The 25458-nt window shown below is 33.2% G+C and overlaps 1 protein-coding gene across 1 annotated transcript; it reads left to right on the forward strand.

The window, feature by feature from the left end:
• The first annotated feature begins 1061 nt into the window (after positions 1–1061).
• LOC122402933 (mucin-2) lies at positions 1062–25129 on the forward strand. Its single transcript, XM_043406135.1, has 12 exons — positions 1062–1241; positions 9856–10013; positions 13597–13726; positions 13806–13923; positions 16565–16646; positions 20705–20756; positions 20962–21046; positions 21113–21206; positions 21297–22252; positions 24078–24281; positions 24561–24742; positions 24934–25129. The coding sequence occupies exons 2-11, from the start codon at positions 9890–9892 to the stop codon at positions 24693–24695; spliced, it is 1980 nt and encodes a 659-aa protein (XP_043262070.1). The 5' UTR covers positions 1062–1241; positions 9856–9889; the 3' UTR covers positions 24696–24742; positions 24934–25129.
• The last annotated feature ends 329 nt before the right edge of the window (positions 25130–25458 follow it).

Consider the following 25458-nt stretch of genomic DNA (forward strand, 5'->3'; position numbering starts at 1 on the left):
TATTATTATTTTATTCGATATTTAAAGAAACATATCATTTTTTATTAATAATTATTATAACGTCTGAAGTATATTGTTGCAAGTAATACGAATGAATTCGTTTCTATTGTTTTTAATAATTAATAATTCATATCAGATTATGGTTATAGAGTATTAAAAACGATGTGGGTTCCACTTTAATCGCGAATAAGAATCACGAGTGATGTCATCAACGAGTTGGTTCTGTCGGTAGAGAATTATTACTTGCGCATACCTTTATTTGCATAATCATTTGCATAATTTTCAAACGATACCAGAACATAATTGTGCATACGCCGAGCACGTTAAATATTAATACTTTTCATTAATATTGCTTTGATATCAGGAAACATTCAGGTGTATCGGTATCGCCATAAGTAACGACTGCTACGTGGGCGACAGGAAAAAAAACTATGGCACGTACAGGAACGTATGTCGTTCAGGAAAAACGGAAAATGTTTTTAGTCGATAAAATTAAAAAAAAAAATAAATATTTCATATTACTGTTATTATTTTAATTTTAAGAGGACTCTGAGCTTTTTTCTAGCTATTATAAATTATTTATATATGTAGTCTAATAGTAATACAAATGGAAATTAGATCATCGAGACAAAATTAACAGTAAGCTTCCACTGAATCTGCGTGTGATGTCATCGTTGCAAGAAACAGAAGCAAAGTTCGATTATTTTTTTTAATATATCGTCCCTGCACGTAGGTGTAGCACGACTTCTACGAACCGGACCAGCAACGCTCACGCTGAAAAAGCGATGTCGAAACAACCGACGGGTTCACGCGACTCTCAGAGTCGTTAAACGCAAGTCACGGATTTTATTTTTTTTTTTTTGGCAAGTCTAATTCGTCTGCATTAAAAAATTTGTTCCTTTTGTAATCGTTGTGCGAATAAATCTAAACAGAATTAAATAAGTTGCGTTTTGAGGAGTTGCTAGTTCTTTGAAATTTACGTGATCGACGGATCGAGAAGTTGACTCGCGAGACTGGTCCGCGCATGCGCGCGGGCTAGTTCTGCGCACTCGCTGGCGAAACGTCAAGGGAGTCCAGTATTGGACAGGCACTCTGTGGCGTTGCGTGTGCTGGGTCCTTTCGATTTGTCGGTCGATTACGCTCGACGCGCGAAAAATCGTCGAAACGAATACGAAAACGAAAGAAATAAGCGAACCGGTGACTGTCGTTGCAACAAATATCGGATTACCCTTTCTCCCGAGGTACGTTTTCCAACTATTTCCGTGCATACCTCCGTTTGCTTAAATTAGATCGAAAATCTACGAACGCCTCGACGCTAAAGACAAATCGAACGAATATTCCTTCGAACACAAATCGCAATTATTCGCTATTAAATGCACCATTGACTCTCGATACGAGGCAATCTGAGGAAAAACGTAACCAATAACGCGAGAAATAAATCATCGCGCGCGAGTAGACGCGTGAATTCGAAATTGCGTAAAATATTATTAAACTCGAATTACTATAAACGCGACGATCTCGATGCATCGAAACACTCGCGGCTGTTTCTGAGAGACTATGAGAGAACAGTGGTCGTCGTTATATCACGTATGTGTGTCACTGGTCAACGTGTCTCGCGTTATCCCTATGCAAGTCTTCAAGTATGCAAAAAAAAAAAAAATAAAAAAAGCGAACGCTACAAATTTCAACGTTTTTCGATTAATAATTAATGAGTGGAGGATAGTGGGATTTTTAGATATTTTTTAAAGGGAAATTGTTGTCTTTGAACATTGTTTTATCCTGTTTTTTGTTGTTAAAAAAAAGTTTGGAAAATCAGAAATAATTTTAAATATTTGCAATTATTTAATAATATTGTAAAGATGTAAAGAGTATTATTTAAAAATTTGTGGAGGTAAATTTGATAAAATTTATTGATCCTATAATTGATATACTTGTAAATTAAAATTGTAAATCTATTGATAATAAATTATTCTATTTTTCTACCTGAATATAAAATTCTAGTTAATAATAGTAAAATTAAAAATTTTATAAATGTTGTATTAAAAGCTCCAATTTTATTAAAGGAATTACATTTTCAAATCCACCAATTAAAAAGGGTATTACTATTAAAAAAAAAATTATAAAAAAATCATGAGATGTAACAATTGAATTACAAATTTTTTTAATTCTAATAAATAATATATTAGATTAGAATAATTCTATATAAATAATTCTTAATGATATAGCAGAAATAAAATATAATATTCCAATATTTTTGTGACTAGTGGAATAAAATTATTTTGATATATAATTTATTAAAGGTTATAAAGTAATTATGTGGAATTTTTAGCAAAAATATACTATAATATTCCAATATTTTTGATCAGTGAAATAAAATTATTTTTAAATATATAATTTGATGAATAAAATTATTTTGAAGTTTGCAAAATAGTTGTGTGGAGTTTTATGAGCGGAACGGTTGGGAATCTGTTAAGATCGTTGAGTAGAAGATTGTTAATTATGGACACGAACGCGACACGCCATTGAACCACGCTTACTACACGTTCTTTGTTGCGAACGTAACCCAGTAAAGCAGATGATCGTTCTTGGTAGATGGGCGGAAGGTTAAATCCCACTTTCCGTCTTCGCGGACGTTTTATCCATGTAAGGTGTGCTTCAAGGACCGTACGAATCACGCTTTCTCACTAGTGCCATTCTAGTGACATTTACATTTCAAAAAAAGATGCAATTATAAAATCCTGTTCAGTCGGTTAATTATTTCTTTTTATGTTATCAAATACATGTGTCGTATAATAACGAACTCTGAACGATCCAGTCGTCACGTAAACAAGATCACTTCGAGCGCCACTGACGGTCACCGGTGACCGACACCCCAAAATAGCTTTTTTAGAAAACTTTTGAACAAAATTGCATTACTGTACACAAAATACACTATCAAACTATGGAATGCTGACGTTAAATGCAATTTAAAAACTATGGAAAATCTATTCGACAATCAACGTATGAATTTTTATAAATTAAATTATTTTGATATATAATCTATTGAAGTTTATAAAATAATTGTGTGGAGCTTTACGAACGGTAAACATGATTATTTCGAGAGAATTGCTCGATTAACACTTCGAGCGCCACTGACGGTCACCGGTGACCGACACTCTAAAATAGCTTTTTCAGAACACTTTTGAACAAAATTGCATTACTGTACACAAAATACACTATCAAACTATGGAAAGCTGACATTAAATGCAAATTAAAAAATATGGAAAATCTATTCGACACTCGACGTACGTGTTTTTATAAATTAAATAATCGGTTGAATAAAATTATTTTGATATATAATCTATTGGAGTCTATAAAATAATTGTGTGGAGTTTTATGAACGGTAAACAAGATCACTTCGAGCGCCACTGACGGTCACCGGTGACCGACGCCCCAAAATAGCTTTTTTAGAACGTTTTTGAACAAAATTGCATTACTGTACACAAAATACACTATCAAACTATGGAATGCTAACATTAAATGCAAATAAAAAACTATAGAAAATCTATTCGACACTTGGGGGATTTTTATAAATTAAATAATTGGTTGAATAAAATTAATTTGATATATAAAATAATAGTGTGGAGCTTTATGAACGGTAAACAAGATCATTTCCGAGACATTTGCTCGATTAACATTTCGAGCGCCACCGACGGTCACCGGTGACCGACACCCCAAAATAGCTTTTTCAGAACACTTTTGAACAAAATTGCATTACTATACACAAAATACACTATCAAACTATGGAATGCTAACACTAAATGCAAATAAAAAAATATTAAACAATCAGAAATGCTCCGAATCGAGAACGTCTTAAAAGTACGAATTTCAGCGAGCGAACCGGATGCAAAACGCATTAAGAAGAATATAAATAATACGCCGGGAGTCGAAGGAAAGAGGACAAACGACGAAAGCGGCCAGAAATAGTCCGCCATACCAAAAACATATCGTTCTGAATCGCATAAAACTCCCATCGCGTTGGCTGAAAATAAACGCGGATTCCCCGATTTTTCCGCGACCAACGAAAATCTCAAAAACATCGATCGATGCATAAATACAATCGTTACATCAGGTTTATCGTTGCAACTCTGATTCACCTTTCTATTTCTGTGTATGAATCGTGTATTCGTTAAACTTTGATCCAAATTGTTCCAAAAAGAGTCACCTTAATTCATTATATTCGTAAAAAATATATTCTCGAACGAATGTAGACGAAAACACGTGATGTAATTAACACGTGTTGCTAATGTCCTCCTGTCAATGGCTGATTGGTTACCTTACAATCGCGTTGGTCGTGTCGCGTTCGTGTTCGTGTTCGATCGTTTCATTGACGCGAGCTGTTCTCACGAAGGCCATTAAAACAGTCCCTGAAACTTTCTCGACTGCATTTACGATGCAAGGTAAATCAACGCGTCATCGATGATTTCTCGATTTGTTTTCGTTTCGAAATAATTTTTGTGCTCGATAATACCAGGAAACATCGAGCAAAATTGCATGGATGCAACGATTGTAAAATTGCAGGCTGACGTAATAATGGTCATTCTTTATTTCTTTATCGGCTGAGAAACGAATTACGAAGTGATTCAATAACATCGATTCTAATCTAATTGTTTCTAGTTTAAAGTTCACGTATGTTGCGAATATGCGACGAGTGTGCTCTATTTATACGAAGTTATTTGCGACGATTGATCGATTTAATAGTGAAAAAGTATGTCAAATGATAAAATGACGAGGAGGTCATCGGAGACATTTTGCGATTATAATTAAATCATAATTGAATAAAAAATATATTTTAATTCCTCTTTTGTAAGAAAATATGAAAATTGGATGAAATTTGAGTAACCCTGGGCCTTGAATTTTTTTTTTTTTATTGCATGTCTTGTGTTTGAGCAACTTAGTGGGGCACTTCGAATCGGATCAACTACGGTCATCATCATTTTCATTCGCACGATATCCTTGAACGACGGTGCACAATGTCACTACCACTGTAACACTCTGTTAACGATCTGACACGAGAAGTCATACAGCACGATTGCAATAGCGTAACACAATGCATTCTGATCCCCACGAATTTCAAAACAGTCGTATCATGAAATGAAAATGTGTGCAACAGAAATAATGTAATTTGAGGAGAAAAGAATTCTGGTTTTGAATTGTATTCGTTATAGTAATACGTTTTTACTTTATGGAATTTATCAATATTGATAAAAAAAATATTGATTTGATGATGGACCAAAAATGGAAAATGTGTGCAATAGAAATAATATAATTTTAGGAGCAAAGAATTTTTATTTAAATTGTATTCGTTATAGTAATACGTTTCTATTATATGGAATTTATTAATATTAGTAATGACGAGGTGCATGTATGTTTGATAATATTGATTATAGGAAAATATGCACAAGAAAAATAATATAATTTGAAAATCAAAGAATTTTCATTTAAATCACATTCGTTATAATAATAAATTGTTTACTATATCGAATATTGCCAAAGACACGAGGTGCATATATTTAAAATATTGATTTAATGATGGATGAATGGAAAATTGAAGAAATAATATAATTTGAAGAACAAAGAATTCTGATTTAAATTGTATTCGTTATAGTAATACGTTTCTATTATATGGAATTTATCAATATTAGTAATGACGAGGTGCATGTATGTTTGATAATATTGATTATAGGAAAATATGCACAAGAAAAATAATATAATTTGAAAATCAAAGAATTTTCATTTAAATAATATTCGTTATAATAATACGTTATTTACTATATCGAATATTGCCAAAGACACGAGGTGCATATATTTAAAATATTGATTTAATGATGGACGAATGGAAAATTGAAGAAATAATATAATTTGAAGAACAAAGAATTCTGATTTAAATTGTATTCGTTATAGTAATACGTTTCTATTATATGGAATTTATCAATATTAGTAATGACGAGGTGCATGTATGTTTGATAATATTGATTATAGGAAAATATGCACAAGAAAAATAATATAATTTGAAAATCAAAGAATTTTCATTTAAATCACATTCGTTATAATAATAAATTGTTTACTATATCGAATATTGCCAAAGACACGAGGTGCATATATTTAAAATATTGATTTAATGGTGGACGAATGGAAAATTGAAGAAATAATATAATTTGAAGAACAAAGAATTCTGATTTAAATTGTATTCGTTATAGTAATACGTTTCTATTATATGGAATTTATCAATATTAGTAATGACGAGGTGCATGTATGTTTGATAATATTGATTATAGGAAAATATGCACAAGAAAAATAGTATAATTTGAAAATCAAAGAATTTTCATTTAAATAATATTCGTTATAATAATACGTTATTTACTATATCGAATATTGCCAAAGACACGAGGTGCATATATTTAAAATATTGATTTAATGATGGATGAATGGAAAATTGAAGAAATAATATAATTTGAAGAACAAAGAATTCTGATTTAAATTGTATTCGTTATAGTAATACGTTTCTATTATATGGAATTTATCAATATTAGTAATGACGAGGTGCATGTATGTTTGATAATATTGATTATAGGAAAATATGCACAAGAAAAATAGTATAATTTGAAAATCAAAGAATTTTCATTTAAATAATATTCGTTATAGTAATACGTTATTTACTATATCGAATATTGCCAAAGACACGAGGTGCATATATTTAAAATATTGATTTAATGATGGACGAATGGAAAATTGAAGAAATAATATAATTTGAAGAACAAAGAATTCTGATTTAAATTGTATTCGTTATAGTAATACGTTTCTATTATATGGAATTTATCAATATTAATAAAGACGAGGTGCATGTATATTTGAAAATATTGATTTAATGGTGGATGAATGAAAAATTGACGAATTAATATAATTTGAAAATCGAAGAATTTAAATCACATTCGTTACAATAATACGTTATTTACTATATCGAATATCGCCGAATACACGAGTTGCATACATTTAAAACACTGATTTAAGGGGTGGATGAATGGAAACTGGAAGAAATAATATAATTTGATGAGCAAAGAATTTTCATTTAAATAATATTCGTTATAGTAGAAGTAAAAATCCAACAATATTAATATTAATGCACAGAAAACGTAGGAATATTAAATTATTTTGAAACAAGCGAAGTGTTTGTACTCGAAATAATTTATTGGACACTTTAAAAATTGACAGAACGTTTTGGAGCAAATTAGTGGAGGGTACGGGAGAGTATTTCCTCGGGAAATGCGAAACGGTTCTGTTATTCCGGCGGAGACATCGACGCGAATGGGGCAAAGGGGCCAAGGAGGCCTTCCGAGAATCGTCTGTGAAGAGACGCTCATGCACGATCACCACTAAACCTTGAAACATATACTCAGACAGTTTCTAGAATTTGTATTCCCCTAACAAGTCCGCCAGATAAAGATTTTTTGCTCAAACCAGTATGTGACTAAACTACCAAACTCTTCAAACCTGTCTACCGCCATTTTTTTCATTTTTCATTCGTACACCGTTAAAACAATATTTTTGATATGTACAACTCGTGTTTTTGGCAATATTCGATATAGTAAATGACGTATTATTGTAACGAATGTGGTTTAAATTCTTTGATTTTCAAATTATATTATTTTTTCAATTTTCTAGACCACCTTTTGATCAATCTAATCATCTTTCGATCAATCTATACATTAATATTGCACTTTTGTTTCACTATCAAAATTTCAAATCAAGCTTCAAAGCTTCAAGGTTCAAATCAAGCTACCAATCGTCCAAGACCACTTTTTGATCATTTTTTACATTGATACCATGTTTGTACTATTTACCATTCCTCAATTGTACCCTTTAGTTTCCTTACATGATCAAAACACTCGATTTTTTCTATCCAAAACAGAGAAATTTCATCCCCCATGAATAAATGAAGCTACCAATCATCGAGACCACCTTTCTAACAATCTAATCACCTTTCCATCAATCTCTACATTGATACAGTGTTTTTACTATTTATCATTCCTCAATTATACCCTTCAGTTTCCTTAAATGATCAAAACACTCGATTTTTTCCATCCAAAACAGAGAAATTTCGTTTCCTGAATGAGTCAAGCAACTGATCACCTTTCGAGGTACCCAAAAATCAAATCACACGGAATCTGCTTAGAATGGGGCCCCGTCCAACGTAGCTACAACTTATTTTAGAGTCACTTTTCCCAACCATCAGCGTAAAGAATCGAAGTAGAATAAAAAAACTCGATTTTTTCCATCCAAAACAGAGAAATTTCGTTTCCTGAATGAGTCAAGCAACTGACCACCTTTCGAGGGACCCAAAAATCAAATCACACGGAATCTGCTTAGAATAGGGCCCCGTCCAACGTAGCTACAACGTATTTTAGAGTCACTTTTCCCAACCATCGGCGTAAAGAATCGAAGTAGAATCAAAAAACTCGATTTTTTCCATCCAAAACAGAGAAATTTCGTTTCCTGAATGAATCAAGCAACTGATCACCTTTCGAGGGACCCAAAAATCAAATCACACGGAATCTGCTTAGAATGGGGCCCCTTTCAACGTAGCTACAACGTATTTTAGAGTCACTTTTCCCAACCATCGGCGTAAAGAATCAAAGTAGAATCGAGGAACGTTAAAGCAGAAATAAATCTCTTGTTTGTTGGTTTCTATCGCGAACCACGGGGCATTGCGGGCGCCCACTTAATTCGAAATGCCACTGCTCTAACCCACAACTTACTTCTGTACCGGCGATAAACCGGCTTCAGGTATTCACCGCGAAAGTTCCTGCACCGCGCCTCTAGATCCAGTTCTCCCGATCTCCTCGAATCCGCCATATTTATAAACGTTCGGGTTCTATAAATAGGACCACTGTTACGTTCCGATATCCGGACGAGTTGTAATAACAGGACTCTCGAGTAAAAGTTTTTTTGGGGGCGACGGGAGTAACTCCGGTTCCGCGAAACGTTCGTCAAACCATTCGCGAGCATGAAAGATTACGTAAGTGTGCATTGTGGCCAAATCAGATTTGGCTCACTTCGATCACTATACAGATTAACGCATTGTAAACTAATTAAAAAAACAACCCTTGCGTCGTATTGGAAAGAATGTTCGAAGTTTTTGTTGCATTTGAATCTTCAAATCACACTGATCGAGCTCATTAGACATTTTTGAATTAAAAAAATTAAATTTGGAATTAGTCGATTCATAATATTTGCATATACGTTAAAATTTATGAATTATATAATATTGAAATAAATATTAAAATTTATGAATTATATAATATTGAAATAAAATATTAAAATTTATGAATTATATAATATTGAAATATACATTAAAATTTATGAATTATATAATATTTAAATAAATATTAAAATTTATGAATTATATAATATTTAAATATACATTAAAATTTATGAATAAATAATATTGAAATATATATTAAAATTTATGAATTATATAATATTGAAATATATATTAAAATTTATGAATTATAGAATATTGAAATATACATTAAAATTTATGAATTATAGAATATTGAAATATATATTAAAATTTATGAATTATATATTAAAATTTATGAATTATATAATATTTAAATAAATATTAAAATTGATGAATTATTATACTCTGAGTATTATGAGTACTATTGATATAGATTTGTAGTGTAATTGATCCGAGTGTTAAGAGTTTTAGAAATTAGAGAATCGAGCTGACCGGACGTGTTTACGCTTTGGAAACGTTTTGGTCGACGAATTCGCGATCGAATCGACGTGTGATTTTCTCGAATTGCTTGTCAGGTTTCGCGAGACAGGGAACGCTAAGAGGAGCGCAATGTCAGCGGCGGTGAGGGAGAGAACGACAGCACACACCAGCAGAAAGATCGTGAGTCATGGCGTTTCTATATCTGGCCAGAGCCAGCCAGCGACCACGGCCAACAGCCTCGAAAACAACTTAGGTAAACCTTTAAATGTGCCACCGGAGGTGTAACCCTATCCTTGGGCCATTCTTTTTGTTTCCACCTACGCTTCTAATTTGAAAGCTTCGATTTTCATTGAAATTGTACTAGAATTATACTGGGTACAATTAGAGCGTTCCTAATATCACATGTGTATTGGGATGGTGATTTAGAGGGAATTAGAGGCACTGTTGAGTAGCTCATATTGTATGATAAATCATAATTGGGCCTCTAGATGGAATAAGATTCAATATTTCAAATATCATATGTGTATTATGATAGTAATTTAGAGGGAATTAGAGTCATTGTTGAGAGGATCATATTGTATGATAAATCATAATTGGGCCTCTAGATGGAATAAGATTCAATATTTCAAATATCATATGTGTAGTATGATAGTAATTTAGAGGGAATTATAGTTACCCTCAGTTATGGCTCATATTATATTAACTCGTAATTACTCATCTAGTTTTAATAATATTCAAAATTTTAAATACCACATGTGTATTATGATAGTAATTTAAAGGGAATAATAATCATCATTGAGTAGCTGATATTATGATAGTAATTTAGAGGGAATTAGAGTCATCATTGAGTAGCTCATATTATATGTTAAATTATAGTTGGTCCTCTAGTTGCAATAATATTCAACATTCCAAATATCACATGTGTATTATGATAGTAATTTAGAGGGAATAATATAGGCATCATTGAGTAGCTCATATTATATGATAAATTATAATTGCGCCTCTAGTTGCAATACCAGTCAATATTTCAAATATCACATGTGTATTATGATAGCAATTTAGAGGGAATTAGAGTCATCATTGAGTAGCTCATATTATATGTTAAACTATAGTTGGTCCTCTAGTTGCAATAATATTCAACATTCCAAATATCACATGTGTATTATGATAGTAATTTAGAAAGAATTATAGTCATCCTCAGTTATGGCTCATATTTTATTAGCTCATAATTATTCCTCTAGTTACAATAATATTCAAGATTTCAAATATCATATGTGTATTATGATAGCAATTTAGAGGGAATAATATAGTCATTATTGAGTAGCTCATATTATATGATAAATTATAATTGCGCCTCTAGTTGCAATAGCAGTCAATATTTCAAATATCACATGTGTATTATGATAGCAATTTAGAGGGAATTAGAGTCATCATTGAGTAGCTCATATTATATGTTAAACTATAGTTGGTCCTCTAGTTGCAATAGCATTCAATATTCCAAATATCACATGTGTATTATGATAGTAATTTAGAAAAAATTAGAGTTACTCTCAGTTATGCCTCATATCATATTGAGTCATAATTATTCCTCTAGTTACAATAATATTCAAGATTTCAAATATCATATGTGTATTATGATAGCAATTTAGAGGGAATAATATAGGCATCATTGAGTAGCTCATATTATATGATAAATTATAATTGCGCCTCTAGTTGCAATAGCATTCAATATTTCAAATATCACATGTGTATTATGATAGCAATTTAGAGGGAATTAGAGTCATCATTGAGTAGCTCATATTATATGTTAAACTATAGTTGGTCCTCTAGTTGCAATAGCATTCAATATTCCAAATATCACATGTGTATTATGATAGTAATTTAGAAAAAATTAGAGTTACTCTCAGTTATGCCTCATATCATATTGAGTTATAATTATTCCTCTAGTTACAATAATATTCAACATTTCAAATACGACATGAATATTATGATAGTAATTTAGAAGGAATTAGAGTCATCATTGAGTAGCTCATATTATATGTTAAACTATAGTTGGTCCTCTAGTTGCAATAGCATTCAATATTCCAAATATCACATGTGTATTATGATAGTAATTTAGAAAGAATTATAGTTATCCTCAGTTATGGCTCATATTTTATTAGCTCATAATTATTCCTGTAGTTACAATAATATTCAAGATTTCAAATATCATATGTGTATTATGATAGCAATTTAGAGGGAATAATATAGGCATCATTGAGTAGCTCATATTATATGATAAATTATAATTGCGCCTCTAGTTGCAATAGCATTCAATATTTCAAATATCACATGTGTATTATGATAGCAATTTAGAGGGAATTAGAGTCATCATTGAGTAGCTCATATTATATGGTAAACTATAGTTGGTCCTCTAGTTGCAATAATATTCAACATTCCAAATATCACATGTGTATTATGATAGTAATTTAGAAAGAATTATAGTCATCCTCAGTTATGGCTCATATTTTATTAGCTCATAATTATTCCTCTAGTTACAATAATATTCAAGATTTCAAATATCATATGTGTATTATGATAGCAATTTAGAGGGAATAATATAGTCATTATTGAGTAGCTCATATTATATGATAAATTATAATTGCGCCTCTAGTTGCAATAGCAGTCAATATTTCAAATATCACATGTGTATTATGATAGTAATTTAGAGGGAATTAGAGTCATCATTGAGTAGCTCATATTATATGTTAAACTATAGTTGGTCCTCTAGTTGCAATAGCATTCAATATTCCAAATATCACATGTGTATTATGATAGTAATTTAGAAAAAATTAGAGTTACTCTCAGTTATGCCTCATATCATATTGAGTCATAATTATTCCTCTAGTTACAATAATATTCAACATTTCAAATACGACATGAATATTATGATAGTAATTTAGAAGGAATAATAATCATCATTGAGTAGCTCATATTATGATAGTAATTTAAAGGGAATAATAATCATCATTGAGTAGCTCATATTATATGTTAAACTATAATTATTCCTCTAGTTACAATAGCATTCAACATTTCAAATATCACATGTGTATTATGATAGTAATTTAGTAAAAATTAGAGTTACTCTCAATTATGCCTCATATTATATTGACTCATAATTATTCCTCTAGTCACAATAATATTCAACACTCCAAATATCACATGTGTATTATCTAAATTATTATCAGTCATGATACACATGTGATATTTGAAATTTTGAATATTATTGTAAGTAGAGGAATAATTCTAAATTAATATCATGGAATTTTCATTGGAATGTTAAATGTTATTATAACTAGAGGACCAACTATAGTTTAATATATAAAATGAGCTACTCAATGATGACTATATTATTTCCTTCAAATATCACATGTGTATTATGATAATAATTTAGAGGGAACACTATAGTCTATAATTTCTCTGTTTTCCTATTATTCATGCATCACAGTCAAAGGGTTAAAAATCGAATTACAAAACGAGCTTACCAATTAATTATTTAATTAAAATTGAATAGAAAATTGAATAAAAAATATATCAAATTGAAAATTGAATGAAAAATATATCAAATTGAAAGTTGAATAATAAATTGAACAAAATTGAAAATTGAATAAAAAATATATCAAATAATTTCTCTGTTTTTTTTTTATTATTCATGCACTGCAGTCAAAGGGTTAAAAATCGAATTACAAATTAATCAAAGAAAGGTGAAAGAAAAATAGCGTTCGTTGTGGTCAGAGAAAATAGGTTGCAACGTTTAATCGAGGACGATCCCAACGGTGGTTCGTTAACGATTTCAGATGCTCTTCTCGAGGACTTGCAAACAAGTGTCTCGAGAAGTGCCACCCCGAGTCGAGGAGGCGTGGCACCGTCGTCCCAAGTGGAGTATCGCGTGGCTGCAAATCCCACGAAAGTGGTATCCGAGGCCAGGTGAGCGAACACGAAAAAGAAAAATGTACCTTTCAACGTTTCGACGGGGGCAAACAAAAAAAAAAAAATTCGATTTCAGACCCATTTCGCCGTCGCGAACGATGACCACCACCACGGAGAAATACGTGAGCAGTGGACCAAGTGGCGCGACCAGTGGCATACCCGGTTTAGAGTTCATCGATTCGGAATTGCAAAACGTGAGTCCCACAAAAATATATTGATCTAACTTGGGTCTTGTTTGTCTAATTTTTTGTGCTAGAAAACGACTTAATGGAAGTGTTTCAATGTTTGTTTGGGGGGTTACTTACGAGGGGATGATTGGTAGCTAGATTGTAGGGGTTTGTGTATTTATAGGACAATTTTTTTAATTTATTTTTGTGTAATTTTTAATTTGTGGGAAGTGTTATATTTGGGGGTTGAAACAACCCTCTAGAAAGCTTCCATTTTACTGTTTTTGTTATTAACACTTTACCGACCGGTAGCCTATTAATCGACTTTTTACCGACCAACGCTTTACCGACCGATAGTCGATAAATCAGTTTTTTTTACCGCTCAACACTTTACCGACCGGTAGCTTATTAATCGGTTGTCATGAAAATAAAAAATATCACTAGATTTAATTAAAATGTAATAGCAGAAAGAGACCAATATAGTAACCACTGTCGCAAAGTTTCTTTAATATAGAAAATACGTAAAGAAACGAATTATTATATTTGGGGATTGATAGAACCCTCTATAAAGCTCCCATTTTACTGTTTTTGTTATTAAAAATCTGAATTTGCATAAAAATCCACTCTCTAGTAACTATAGACAAACTTAAGTATTTTCGATTCTAATGCAGCCATATTGAAAATCTACACAATGCATTTAATATAAAAAATAAATAAAGATACGAATTATTATATTTGGGGATTCGGAAAACCCTGGGAAAAATTTTAATGAGGGATTCCAGAGGCCAAAATAAGACGAAAATCAAGAATACCAATTTGTTGATGGAGGCTTCCTGAAAAAGTTATTAACAATTAAATTCAAAAATTTCAAGTCGTTCTGGAAAAATTTTTTTCTCGAAAATGCGCAGGATTTCAGGGGTATTTGTAACGACCAAAAATGATTGCAATCGACCCCTGCAACCGAAAATAATTTTTTTAGAATGATTTGAAAAATTTTAATTTCATCGAAATATTTGTCCATTTACTGAATTTTTTTTCTCGAATTTAATACACAAAATACATAATGATACGAATTATTATATTTGGGAGTTGATAGAACCCTCTACAAATCTATTTCATAATTTCAATTAACAAAAACAGTAAATTAGCTTCGAGATCCACATTCTATTTCTGATAACTCCTCAACAACGATATTATAAACAAATTTTAAATTACTTTGCGTTTGTAGTAGTTATTGAGACACGCTGATGGAGATTACGATTAGATTGCTAGACATTCAATATACATGCGATAGTAAGATCGAATGCAGTCAATCGTTACATTAAATTACACGTTCGCCAGGGCTAGAAAACCGTGACCCGGTAGAATTTACGATCGTATTTATCGCTACAGTCGTCGTGTTAAATGCATAGTAATTGTTCATTCAGCCTATCTCCATACAGACACGAGTAATCGGAATATCGAACGGTATTAAAGGATAGTAGGTAGATAATTGCATATAAGTGCACTGCATATTCAGCTTGCGCATAACCAGTTGCAATGGCCAGCAAACTTTCCTGTGTACGTTCAAGTTGTTTATGTCAGAGTCCAGCAGGGGAGGGTGGAACGTCGATCATCGAAAATAATTGGGAGACAAAGCCACCAATCTCTGGTTACAAAGATAATATGCATTGAAAGTGCACTTCTTCAAATAAAAGAATATCAATTTTAAAAATATTACTTTGAAAACATAAATTACTTATGCAAGGTATCTAATAAAAATAATATGAATTGGAACCGTACTTCTTAAGATAAAAAAAAGTAATATAAATTTTAAAATAAATATTACTGTAGGTGGAGAAATAAACAACAATCATATCTTACAGAATAAAAATAATATAAATTGAACGGTACTTTTTAAGATAAAAGAAGTAATAAAAATTTGAAAAATATTACCGTAGTTGAGGAAATAAATTACACATGTATATATGTATACTAGCATGCCCTGTCTCGGCTTCGTTCGACCTTGTAAAAAGCAATTTATGACCAGACGATCGTCCTGACATATATATCCGCGATAATGCAATTCACTCGCGAGAAAGCGCTGGAGAAGTTTCGCCACCTGGCGGTAACTCGCAGTACTGCTACGGGCGAGGTATCGCGCGGGCCGAATATGCGCATGCGCGCGCAAGTAGTCACGTGGCCTGCCAAACAGTCGTACACATGAAATGTTTGCATATAAATTACATGTTAATAACGCGCTTCTGAGGCATGCTACATAGCCTATGCCCGTCCTCGAGTATGCAGAAATAACGTGTCAAAATTTGAGAAAGATCGGTTCAATAGTTCTTGAGTTATGCGCGAACATAAAAATCGGCTCTCTCTTTATATAACAGTATATTCATTCTGTATAAAAAAGTAGTATAAATTCAGACGAGCATTCAATGCATATGGGAGCCCCCCACTCGACACGAATAGTAATTCCACTCGATGTTATTCATTCATTACAAAGATTCACCAGCTATTTATAGCATACTCTTCCAATGCAGTCGAACACAACCACACGCGTTTATTAATTATAGTAGCTAGTCGAGACTAGCGCAGAGAAGCCTACGATGATGGACAAGGACTCCTATAACAGGTTTCCCCATTAGCATTCAAAACGCAATTAATGAATTTTTTGCTTCAGGTGCAGCCTGGCCAAAGCAAAACGATTGCATACAAACAAGTGTCGTACCAGTACAACAAGAATCTCGATGGAAAGCCAATCGGTAAGTTTTTTAAATTGTTTCGGTATTTTTATTATTGTGGAAAATGTTTGGAAGAGATTGGTGGAAAAGGATTGGCTCTGAGAGTGAAAATAGAGTTGCAGTCGAGGCAGGTTGATGTCTCGGGACTAGTTTTTGGTAAAAAGTATTACGTTCGTGACGGGAACACGCCTAATATGCTGCTACCTTCGACCGTGTGTCGAGAGGAATCGCGCGCAGGCGCGTGTTTTGAACGATCGTGGAAGGTAGGGGAGAGCTTGGTCACTCGTGTCGCTCCTTTTAAGGCGCGGAACGGCCTTGCAGATATACTGTTAATTAACAATGAGAACGACGAAACTAGGGAGGCTCGATATCTCGCGAGAAAATCAATTCTCGCGATCGTGGACCTCGAAAACCTTGCAATTTTGGCAACGTGATATTTATTAATTAACGTTAGGTTGGGAAACACAAACTCGACGCTTCAGAGACCTCACACGGGATTTCTATTTTTTTATAATTTTTCGATACAGAATCCATTTTGTTGGGAAGAATAATTTAAAAAAATCGATTTTTGGATTGTGGACTTGAAATTTAGGGAATAAGCAATTTATTAATTAGTGTTAGGTCGAAACTTGATTTTTAGACTCGTGAAATACGAATTCGAAAATTTCAGAGCCTAACACCCCCTTGGAATTTCTATTTTTTCCTAGTTTTTCGATGCAGAATCCATTTTGTTGGGAAGAACAATTTAAAAAAATCGATTTCTGGATTGTGGACTTGAAATTTAGGGAATAAGCAATTTATTAATTGGTGTTAGGTCGAAACTTGATTTTTAGACTCGTGAAATACGAATTCGAAAATTTCAGAACCTCACACCCCCTTGGAATTTCTACTTTTTCCTAGTTTTTCGATGCAGAATCCATTTTGTTGGGAAGAACAATTGAAAAAAATCGATTTCTGGATAGTGGATTTGAAATTTAGAGAATAAGCAATTTATTAATTAGTGTTAGGTCGAAACTTGATTTTTAGACTCGTGAAATACGAATTCGAAAATTTCAGAGCCTAACACCCCCTTGGAATTTCTATTTTTTCCTAGTTTTTCGATGCAGAATCCATTTTGTTGGGAAGAACAATTTAAAAAAATCGATTTCTGGATTGTGGACTTGAAATTTAGGGAATAAGCAATTTATTAATTGGTGTTAGGTCGAAACTTGATTTTTAGACTCGTGAAATACGAATTCGACACTTTTAGAGGCCTCACATTTTAGAATTTTTATTTCCTTTTCTATTTTTTTCGATGAATTTTGTTAGGAAGTAAAGTCTCAATAAATTCTCTGAGAAAATTAAATTATTTAAACAGAAAATTTTATTGGAGTCATGAAAGATACTTTGGATAATAGACCTGTGATTTATTAATCACTATTGGGTCGAAACCAGATTTTTAAATTCGTGGAACACACACAATTCTCATTTTTATAGGAAGTAAAATCTAAAGAAAATTTAACCTGAGTCATGAAAGAGATACTAAATTGTTGCTTTACTTGAATTGATAGTTCCAAGGTTTATAAAAAATTGATAATAATAACAACTAAATGGACCGTGGATACACATACGTGAAATGTTGAATTTCAGGCATACGGGGATTATGTTAATAAGTATGCATTATGCAAGGCGAGTCGCGGGCGCTGTAAATGTCGAGACTGCTGAAATTCCGCGAGAGTACGATAAACTATGATCAGAAGTAACACGGCACCGCCATTATGCGGAGAAGATTTCCGCGCTGAGTCCCGTCTCTCTATATGGAAGTGACGTAGAGACCGGAGTGTGTTGTTCGCGGTAACACGCGATACAGAACCGTATCCATATTAGGGCTGCGTACAACAGAAGGTTGACCCGATTTCTCCGTCCCTCTACCGCGCTCTGAAAGAGAAAATAAAAACACGAAATATCTCGACGAACGGTAGGAAGGACGAAATGGTCAACATCGAGGCGCGAGGATGACCATTGCCATCGGGTCACCGGGTGACGGTCGTTCGCCAGAATTCTAAACCACCCCCTCTTTATATAGAATTATTGAAAAGCCTTCTGAGAACCCCTGTTCATTTTTTATTTCCATTTTTTCTTTATTAGAGCTTGAAGTGAATTTTTTTAGATTTTCGAGAATTTTTTGTGAGTAAACTGTGAGGTCTTCATAAGTCAAATTTATAGGGTTTAATTGTAGATATTGAAGTGATACTTTCAAATTTTTTGAGGCAAAAATAGTTAAAATTGAAGGCACTGTATATTTTCAAACATACTAGTGCATTTCATACTAGTGCATTTTTGTAGACTTTCTTGAGGAATTTTTTGTCAATAAACTATGAGACCTTTTCCAACCAAATTTACAGAGTTTAATTGTAGATATTGAAGTGATACTTTCAAATTTTTTGAGGCAAAAATAGTTAAAATTGAGGGCACTGTATATTTTCAAACATACTAGTGCATTTCATACTAGTGCATTTTTGTAGACTTTCTTGGAGAATTTTTTGTCAATAAACTATGAGACCTTTTGCAACCAAATTTACAGGGTTTAATTATAGATAGTGAAGTGATACTTTCAAATTTTTTGAGGCGAAAATAGTTAAAATTGAGGGCACTGTATATTTTCAAACATAGACGATTATAAAATGCAATAATATGAAGTGCATTTTTTTAGACTTTCTTGGAGAATTTTTGGTGAATAAACTATGAGACCTTGAGCAGTCAAATTTACAGGGGTTATTTGGATATATTTCAGGGGCGTATACGAATTTTTTCGACGAGATCGAGTCAAAATTGGAGGCACTGTATAATCTCAAACATTGTCGATTTTAACACTAGATTTACGGAAGCCGTCAATTTGACGGATGCCAGATTCCATATTTAAAATTGTAGAACGCGTAAATATTAATTTTTAACAACTTACGTTGAATTTGCTTGATGCAATGGCATGAATGCATATTCTAATTAAAAGAAAAATCGTATTTTATGATAATCGTCAACACGAAAGGTATCAATAAATATACGCGCGATCAATGCCCGTAAATCTAGTGTTAAAATGCACTTGTACGAAGTGCATTTTTTGTAGACTTTCTTGGAGAATTTTTTTTGAGTAAACTATGAGACCTTTTGCTGTCAAATTTACAGGGCTTATTTACACATACTTCAGTGGGTATATACGAATTTTTTCGACGAGATCGAATCAAAATTGGCAACACTACATAATCGCGAACATTAACGATTTTAAAATGCACTAGTACGAAGTGCATTTTTTGTAGACTTTCTTGAGGAATTTTTTTTGAGTAAGCTATGAGACCTTTTGAAGTCAAATTTACAGGGTTTAATTATAGATATTGAAGTGATACTTTCAAATTTTTTGAGGCGAAAACAGTTAAAATTGAGGGCACTGTATATTTTCAAACATAGACAATTATAAAATGCATTAACATGAAGTGCATCTTTTTAGACTTTCTTGGAGAATTTTTTGTGAGTAAACTATGAAACCTTTTGAAGTCAAATTTACAGAGTTTAATTGTAGCTATTGAAGTGATACTTTCACATTTTTTGAGGCAAAAAAAGCTAGAATTGAGGGGGCACTGAATATTTTCAATCATAGACGATTTTAAAATGCATTAATATGAAGTGCATCTTTTTACACTTTCTTCGAGAATTTTTTGTGAGTAAACTATGAGACCTTTTGAAGTGAAATTTGCAGGGTTTAATTACAGATATTTAAGTAATACTTTCAAATTTTTTGGGCCAAAAAAAGTCAAAATTGAGGGCACTGTATATTTTCAAACATAGTCTCAAAATTAAAGGAGAAAACTCGATAATAACAATAATGACAACGCTTCGAATTTAAATTAAAAAAATATATAAAACCTACAAATTTTGAGTTGATTTTGATAGGAACTATAGTCATACATAAACTGAATATGCATCTAAAATTTAAAATCAATTGATCAAGTAGATTTTGAAATACGAACAAAAAAAGATCGATTTTTTCAATGATTCTCACTAAAATACCGCAATAATGAATTCAATTTTCTTTTTCTATTCTACAGATACGTGGACAACAACGGACAATGCGTTGCCTAACGCTAGCTCGGCCTTGATGTGAGTACAATTCTCTCTTGTAGAACACTTGAAAATATCACGCCTGTCTGAATCGTTGCCAAGAAATTCATACGTAGATCCATACTTCCCACCAAAAATAGAAACCAATACAAATCAAAATTCATGCATAAAATCCTGAATTTCGATTATTTCACTGTCATAATATCATCAAATCCAAAAAATAATTCTCTCTTAAATTTCACAGCGACAACATTCGCGAAAGGACGTACGAAGAAAGCACGATCCATCGAGGCTCGGAACCTGCTAGCAAAACATTCAACAGAGAACTAGTGAGCACTTTTCATACTCAAAACATAGTAACTCGTGACATAATAATCGCAAAATTTTAATTTCAGGTATACAACGATGGTTCCACGCCTCGTTCGAAACAGACCTCGCCTCTGCCTGGCGTCCAACAGAGAGACGTCAAATACATTCACGAATCTTCATGTAAGTATGTCTTAAAAGATCGTCTACTTTCATACAGAGCAATTTAACAGAGTTTTTCGAGTTCTCACCTGGGCTATTTAAACATTCAAGGCTACCAAACGGAACCACCACCGTTCCTGACCACGGGGACCCCAAACGCCGCTCAGGAATACGGAAACACGGAGTACATACCGGTGCCATCGCCAACGCCAACGATACCGATCAACCTGGCACCGGGACCCAACACGAAAGTCACGACCACGATCAAAACATACACCTACGAGCTACCAGGAGCACCTGAGACGTATCTACCGGGTGGCGGTGTGCCAGGAACAGTTGTGCTCCCAGGTGACCAAACGATCACCTACACGTTACCCAAAGGCGCCAGCTCCACCACGGATAAAACGGTCACCTACCAAACGGTGACTGAAAACGTTCCACCCAGGACACCGATCAGGTACGGAAGTCCACCTCTGGTGACTGACATCACGAAGAAGTCGACGACCCTGCACCAGGAATCGAAATTCTTCAGAGAAGAGCACCTCGGAGGCCAGCCAGGCCAACCGACTCCGGTTGTCTATCACTCTGATCCGCCATTGCAGACCACGCTCACGCGAAACGAGAAGTACTACCAGGTCGAGGGTAGCTACCCTAACGGACATGGCCCTGGTGATCGACCAGACTACCCGGGAACGACTGTTATTTATCAGAATCAACCACCCACGATAAACGAGACACACACCACGATTAATCGGATCGAGGAACATTATCCCAGCAGGTCGCCACCTGGTGGTCGATACGTGACACCTGAGAAACCGGGAACACCGGTTAATTATTACACTGTGACGCCACAGGCCACCCCACCGCAGTCGAACACGACTATATATAAGTTTTCTAATACGACCACGACTGTACCCCCTAATAAGAATGCTGAGGACCATGAGGTGTTGCTACCAAAACCATTTCCGGTCGGTGGGGTTCAAGTCTGCCCCCCTAAGCCTGCTACGATTGAGCAAACTCCGCCGAAAAAGTTGGAAGACCTTATGGCATCCTTCTCTGACTCGGAGGTACGTGAAGAGTTTAGTATTATGGGGAAAAGTGGTTTTTTTTTTTTTTGGTTCTTAGAATTTGTAAATATTCGTCACTAAAATACGCGTTGTTTGTATTTTGAAATATTAAAATCCTTTAATTCGTTGGGGAGTTATGAGTTTTTTAAAGATATGATTGAAATTTTAGGGGAATCAGACATTTTCGGTAATGAATTTTTTTTCTCGAAAGTGAGTAGGATTTCGGGGGTATGTGTAATGACCAAGAATGATTGTAATTGACCTCTGTAGCTAAAAATATTTTTTTTAGAATGATTTGGAATTGTTTAATTTCGTCTAAAAATTTCAGTAACGACTCGAATTTTTTTCTCGAAATTGAGTAGGATTTCGGGGATATGTGTAATGACCAAGAATGATTGTAATTGACCTCTGTAGCTAAAAATAATTTTTTTAGAATGATTTGTAATTTTTTAATTTGACCGATTTTTGGAGAATTTTTTTCTCGAAAGTGGTTAGGATTTCGGGGGTATGTCTATTCACCAAAAATGATAATAATCGACCCCCACAACTAAAAATAATTTTTTTAGAATGATTTGAAAATTTTTTTTTTCGCCGAAAAATTTGGGCATTTATTTGAATTTTTTTCTCGAAAATGCGTAGGATTTGGAGGGTATGTCTGTTCACCGAAAATGATTGTAATCGACCCCCTCAACTAAAAATATTTTTTCTAGAATGATTTGAAATTTTTTTTTTCGTTGAAAAATTTAGGCATCTATTTGAATTTTTTTCTTGAAAATGCGTAGGATTTTGGGGGTATGTCTGTTCACCGAAAATGGTTGTAATTGAACCCCAAAACTGTAAATAATTTTTTCAGAACGATTTGCAATTTTTTAATTTCGTCGAAAAATGTAAGCACCTACCCGGTGTCGATTTTTCATAAGAATTCATTTTCAATTTTTAATAAATTTGTTTGACGCGCTACGGAAATTTTGTCTAATACTTTTCTGTAGGTACCCATGAGCTCTACTTCAGAAAAAAGTTTCATTGAAATATATTCACTATTGTAAGAGTTATGGCTGTTTGAAAATTGAACCATTTTTATGGAGTTTTTCTAATTTTACGGGGTCAATGATTAACTTTTCGAATATTTTTGGAATTTCTACATATTCTCCACTAAAATACGCGTCGTTTGCATTTTGAAACATTAAAATCGCCCAATCCGTTCAAAAGTTATGACGTTTTAAATATACGCATGCAATTTCGAGGGACGATTTCTGGCCAGAAATTATATTTTCGGTCACGAATTTTTTTCTCGAAACTGAGTAGGAATTCGGAGGTATGTGTATTCACCAAAAATGATTGTAATTGACCTCTCCAACTAAAAATAATTTTTCTAGACTGACTTAAAATTTTTTAATTTGACCAATTTTTAAAGAATTTTTTTCTCAAAAATGCGTAGGAATTCAGGGATATGTCTATCCACCAAAAATGATTATAACTGACCCCCTCAACTAAAAATAATTTTTTCAGAACGATTCGAAATTTTTTAATTTTGTCGAAAAAGGGGACAACCCTCCATCGATTTTTCTTAACAATTTTTCATTTTTAATCATTTTGTTTGACGTCCTATAGAAAAATTGTCTAATACTTTTTTGTAGGTATTCATGTGCTCTACCTCAGAAAAAAGTTTCATTAAAATATATTCACTATTGCAGGAGTTATGGTCGTTTGAATATTGTACCCTTTTTATGGGGCTTTTCTCACTTCTCTACCTAACAAAATCAGCACCAAAGAAATATTATACGTAGCAAAGTCCACGAGTAATACATTTGTTATCAATTTCCAGCGCGAAGTACTAGAAAACATCGAGAAAAGAGAAAAAGGACAACAAAAAGAATCACCGAACGTTAAAAAGGAAGTCGACTTTCTGCCCCACACACCGCCCAAAGTAAAAAGCAAAAATGTTGCTGGGCCTCCGGTCTACTATCCCCCTGGGTCAGGAGAATTCACCAAAAAGGAAGAATCTAGCGCAGCAATGTCGCAGGCAAGCGTAAGTCTCCATCCTGTATGCAATAAAATTTCAATCAATTTACATAAAATAACCATTAGATACATACTCATGTTTTAAAATGGCCGTCTGTAAAGATTTAATTCCCAGAACACTTACCTGCCATGTCTGACAATTCAGTCTCGAACCTGTGACAACTTGAGGAACAACACTACACTTTGAACCGAATTTCTATTGTTTATTTTGCACTAAAATTTTTAAACTTTCATAAACGGCGATGTATTATAAATTTTATCGATAATCGCCATTTTTCTTTTATAGGGAGGATGGCAAAAGGCTAGCGCAAAATACGAATACGAAGCATCCAGCAAGAGCAAATCGAAAACCAAAAGCGGGGGGGCTGTGGTCCCCGTTTGCCTGCCCCTTTGTTGCGCCATGCCGTGTGTAATTATATAACCTATTGCAAGATTAATATAAAATCGTATCGATCGGCGATATTAACACTTTACCGACCGATAGCCTATTAATCGACTGTTTTACCGGCCAACGCTTACCGACCGATAGCCTATTAATCGACTGTTTTACCGGCTAACGCTTACCGACCGGTAGCCTATTAATCAACTGTTTTACCGGTCGACGTTTACCGACCGATAGCCGATTAATCAACCGCTACCGGTCGGTAAAGTGTTAACAAAAAAATCCATATTTAATAGCTCGAACGAAAAAAACACGTCTGACTTAATCAGTCTTCCGTTACTCGAGTATGTTAAAAAGCAAAAATGAATCTTTAGCGTAGTAAAGAATCTTAGAAAGATGTACAAATGGCGAGTAGAAAAAAAAAATAGACGATTAAAAAATTGTTACAATTCCAGTTCAAAGCAAAAGTAAAAAGAAAAAATATCGTAATTGTACAGTCGATAATTGTCATAATGACGTCTGTTTTAATTGCATATAACATAATTACACAATCATTTAAATTCTCCAATACTCGTCTTTGTCACTCATTAAATTATTCTAACGATGTAAAGTAGCTTTTCTATGTAACATCGAGTGTATATTGCTGCATATATTAGACATTGTTTAATATCTTACTATATTTTCATTCTGTTGTATCTACTATAAATTAAAAGATTTATTTATTTTTCTTTTCTTCGTTAAAAAAAATACTTTTAACGTTTGTCCGTAAGTTCTACCAATTTGTTATATATAGTATCATACT

Source organism: Colletes gigas, unplaced genomic scaffold (genome assembly GCF_013123115.1).
Source record: "Colletes gigas isolate AHSC1104 unplaced genomic scaffold, ASM1312311v1 Colletes_gigas_Sc00042, whole genome shotgun sequence".
In the NCBI taxonomy this organism is placed as follows: Eukaryota; Metazoa; Arthropoda; class Insecta; order Hymenoptera; family Colletidae; genus Colletes; species Colletes gigas.

What these genes read in the sequence shown, in the direction of transcription:
- LOC122402933 (XM_043406135.1), top strand. Translation starts at nt 9,890, where the DNA reads ATGTCAGCGGCGGTGAGGGAGAGAACGACAGCACACACCAGCAGAAAG. An exon ending in AAACATTCAACAGAGAACTA is followed by an intron (nt 21,047 to 21,112) that starts GTGAGCACTTTT and finishes TTTTAATTTCAG; the next exon opens with GTATACAACGATGGTTCCAC. An exon ending in CATCCTTCTCTGACTCGGAG is followed by an intron (nt 22,253 to 24,077) that starts GTACGTGAAGAG and finishes ATCAATTTCCAG; the next exon opens with CGCGAAGTACTAGAAAACAT.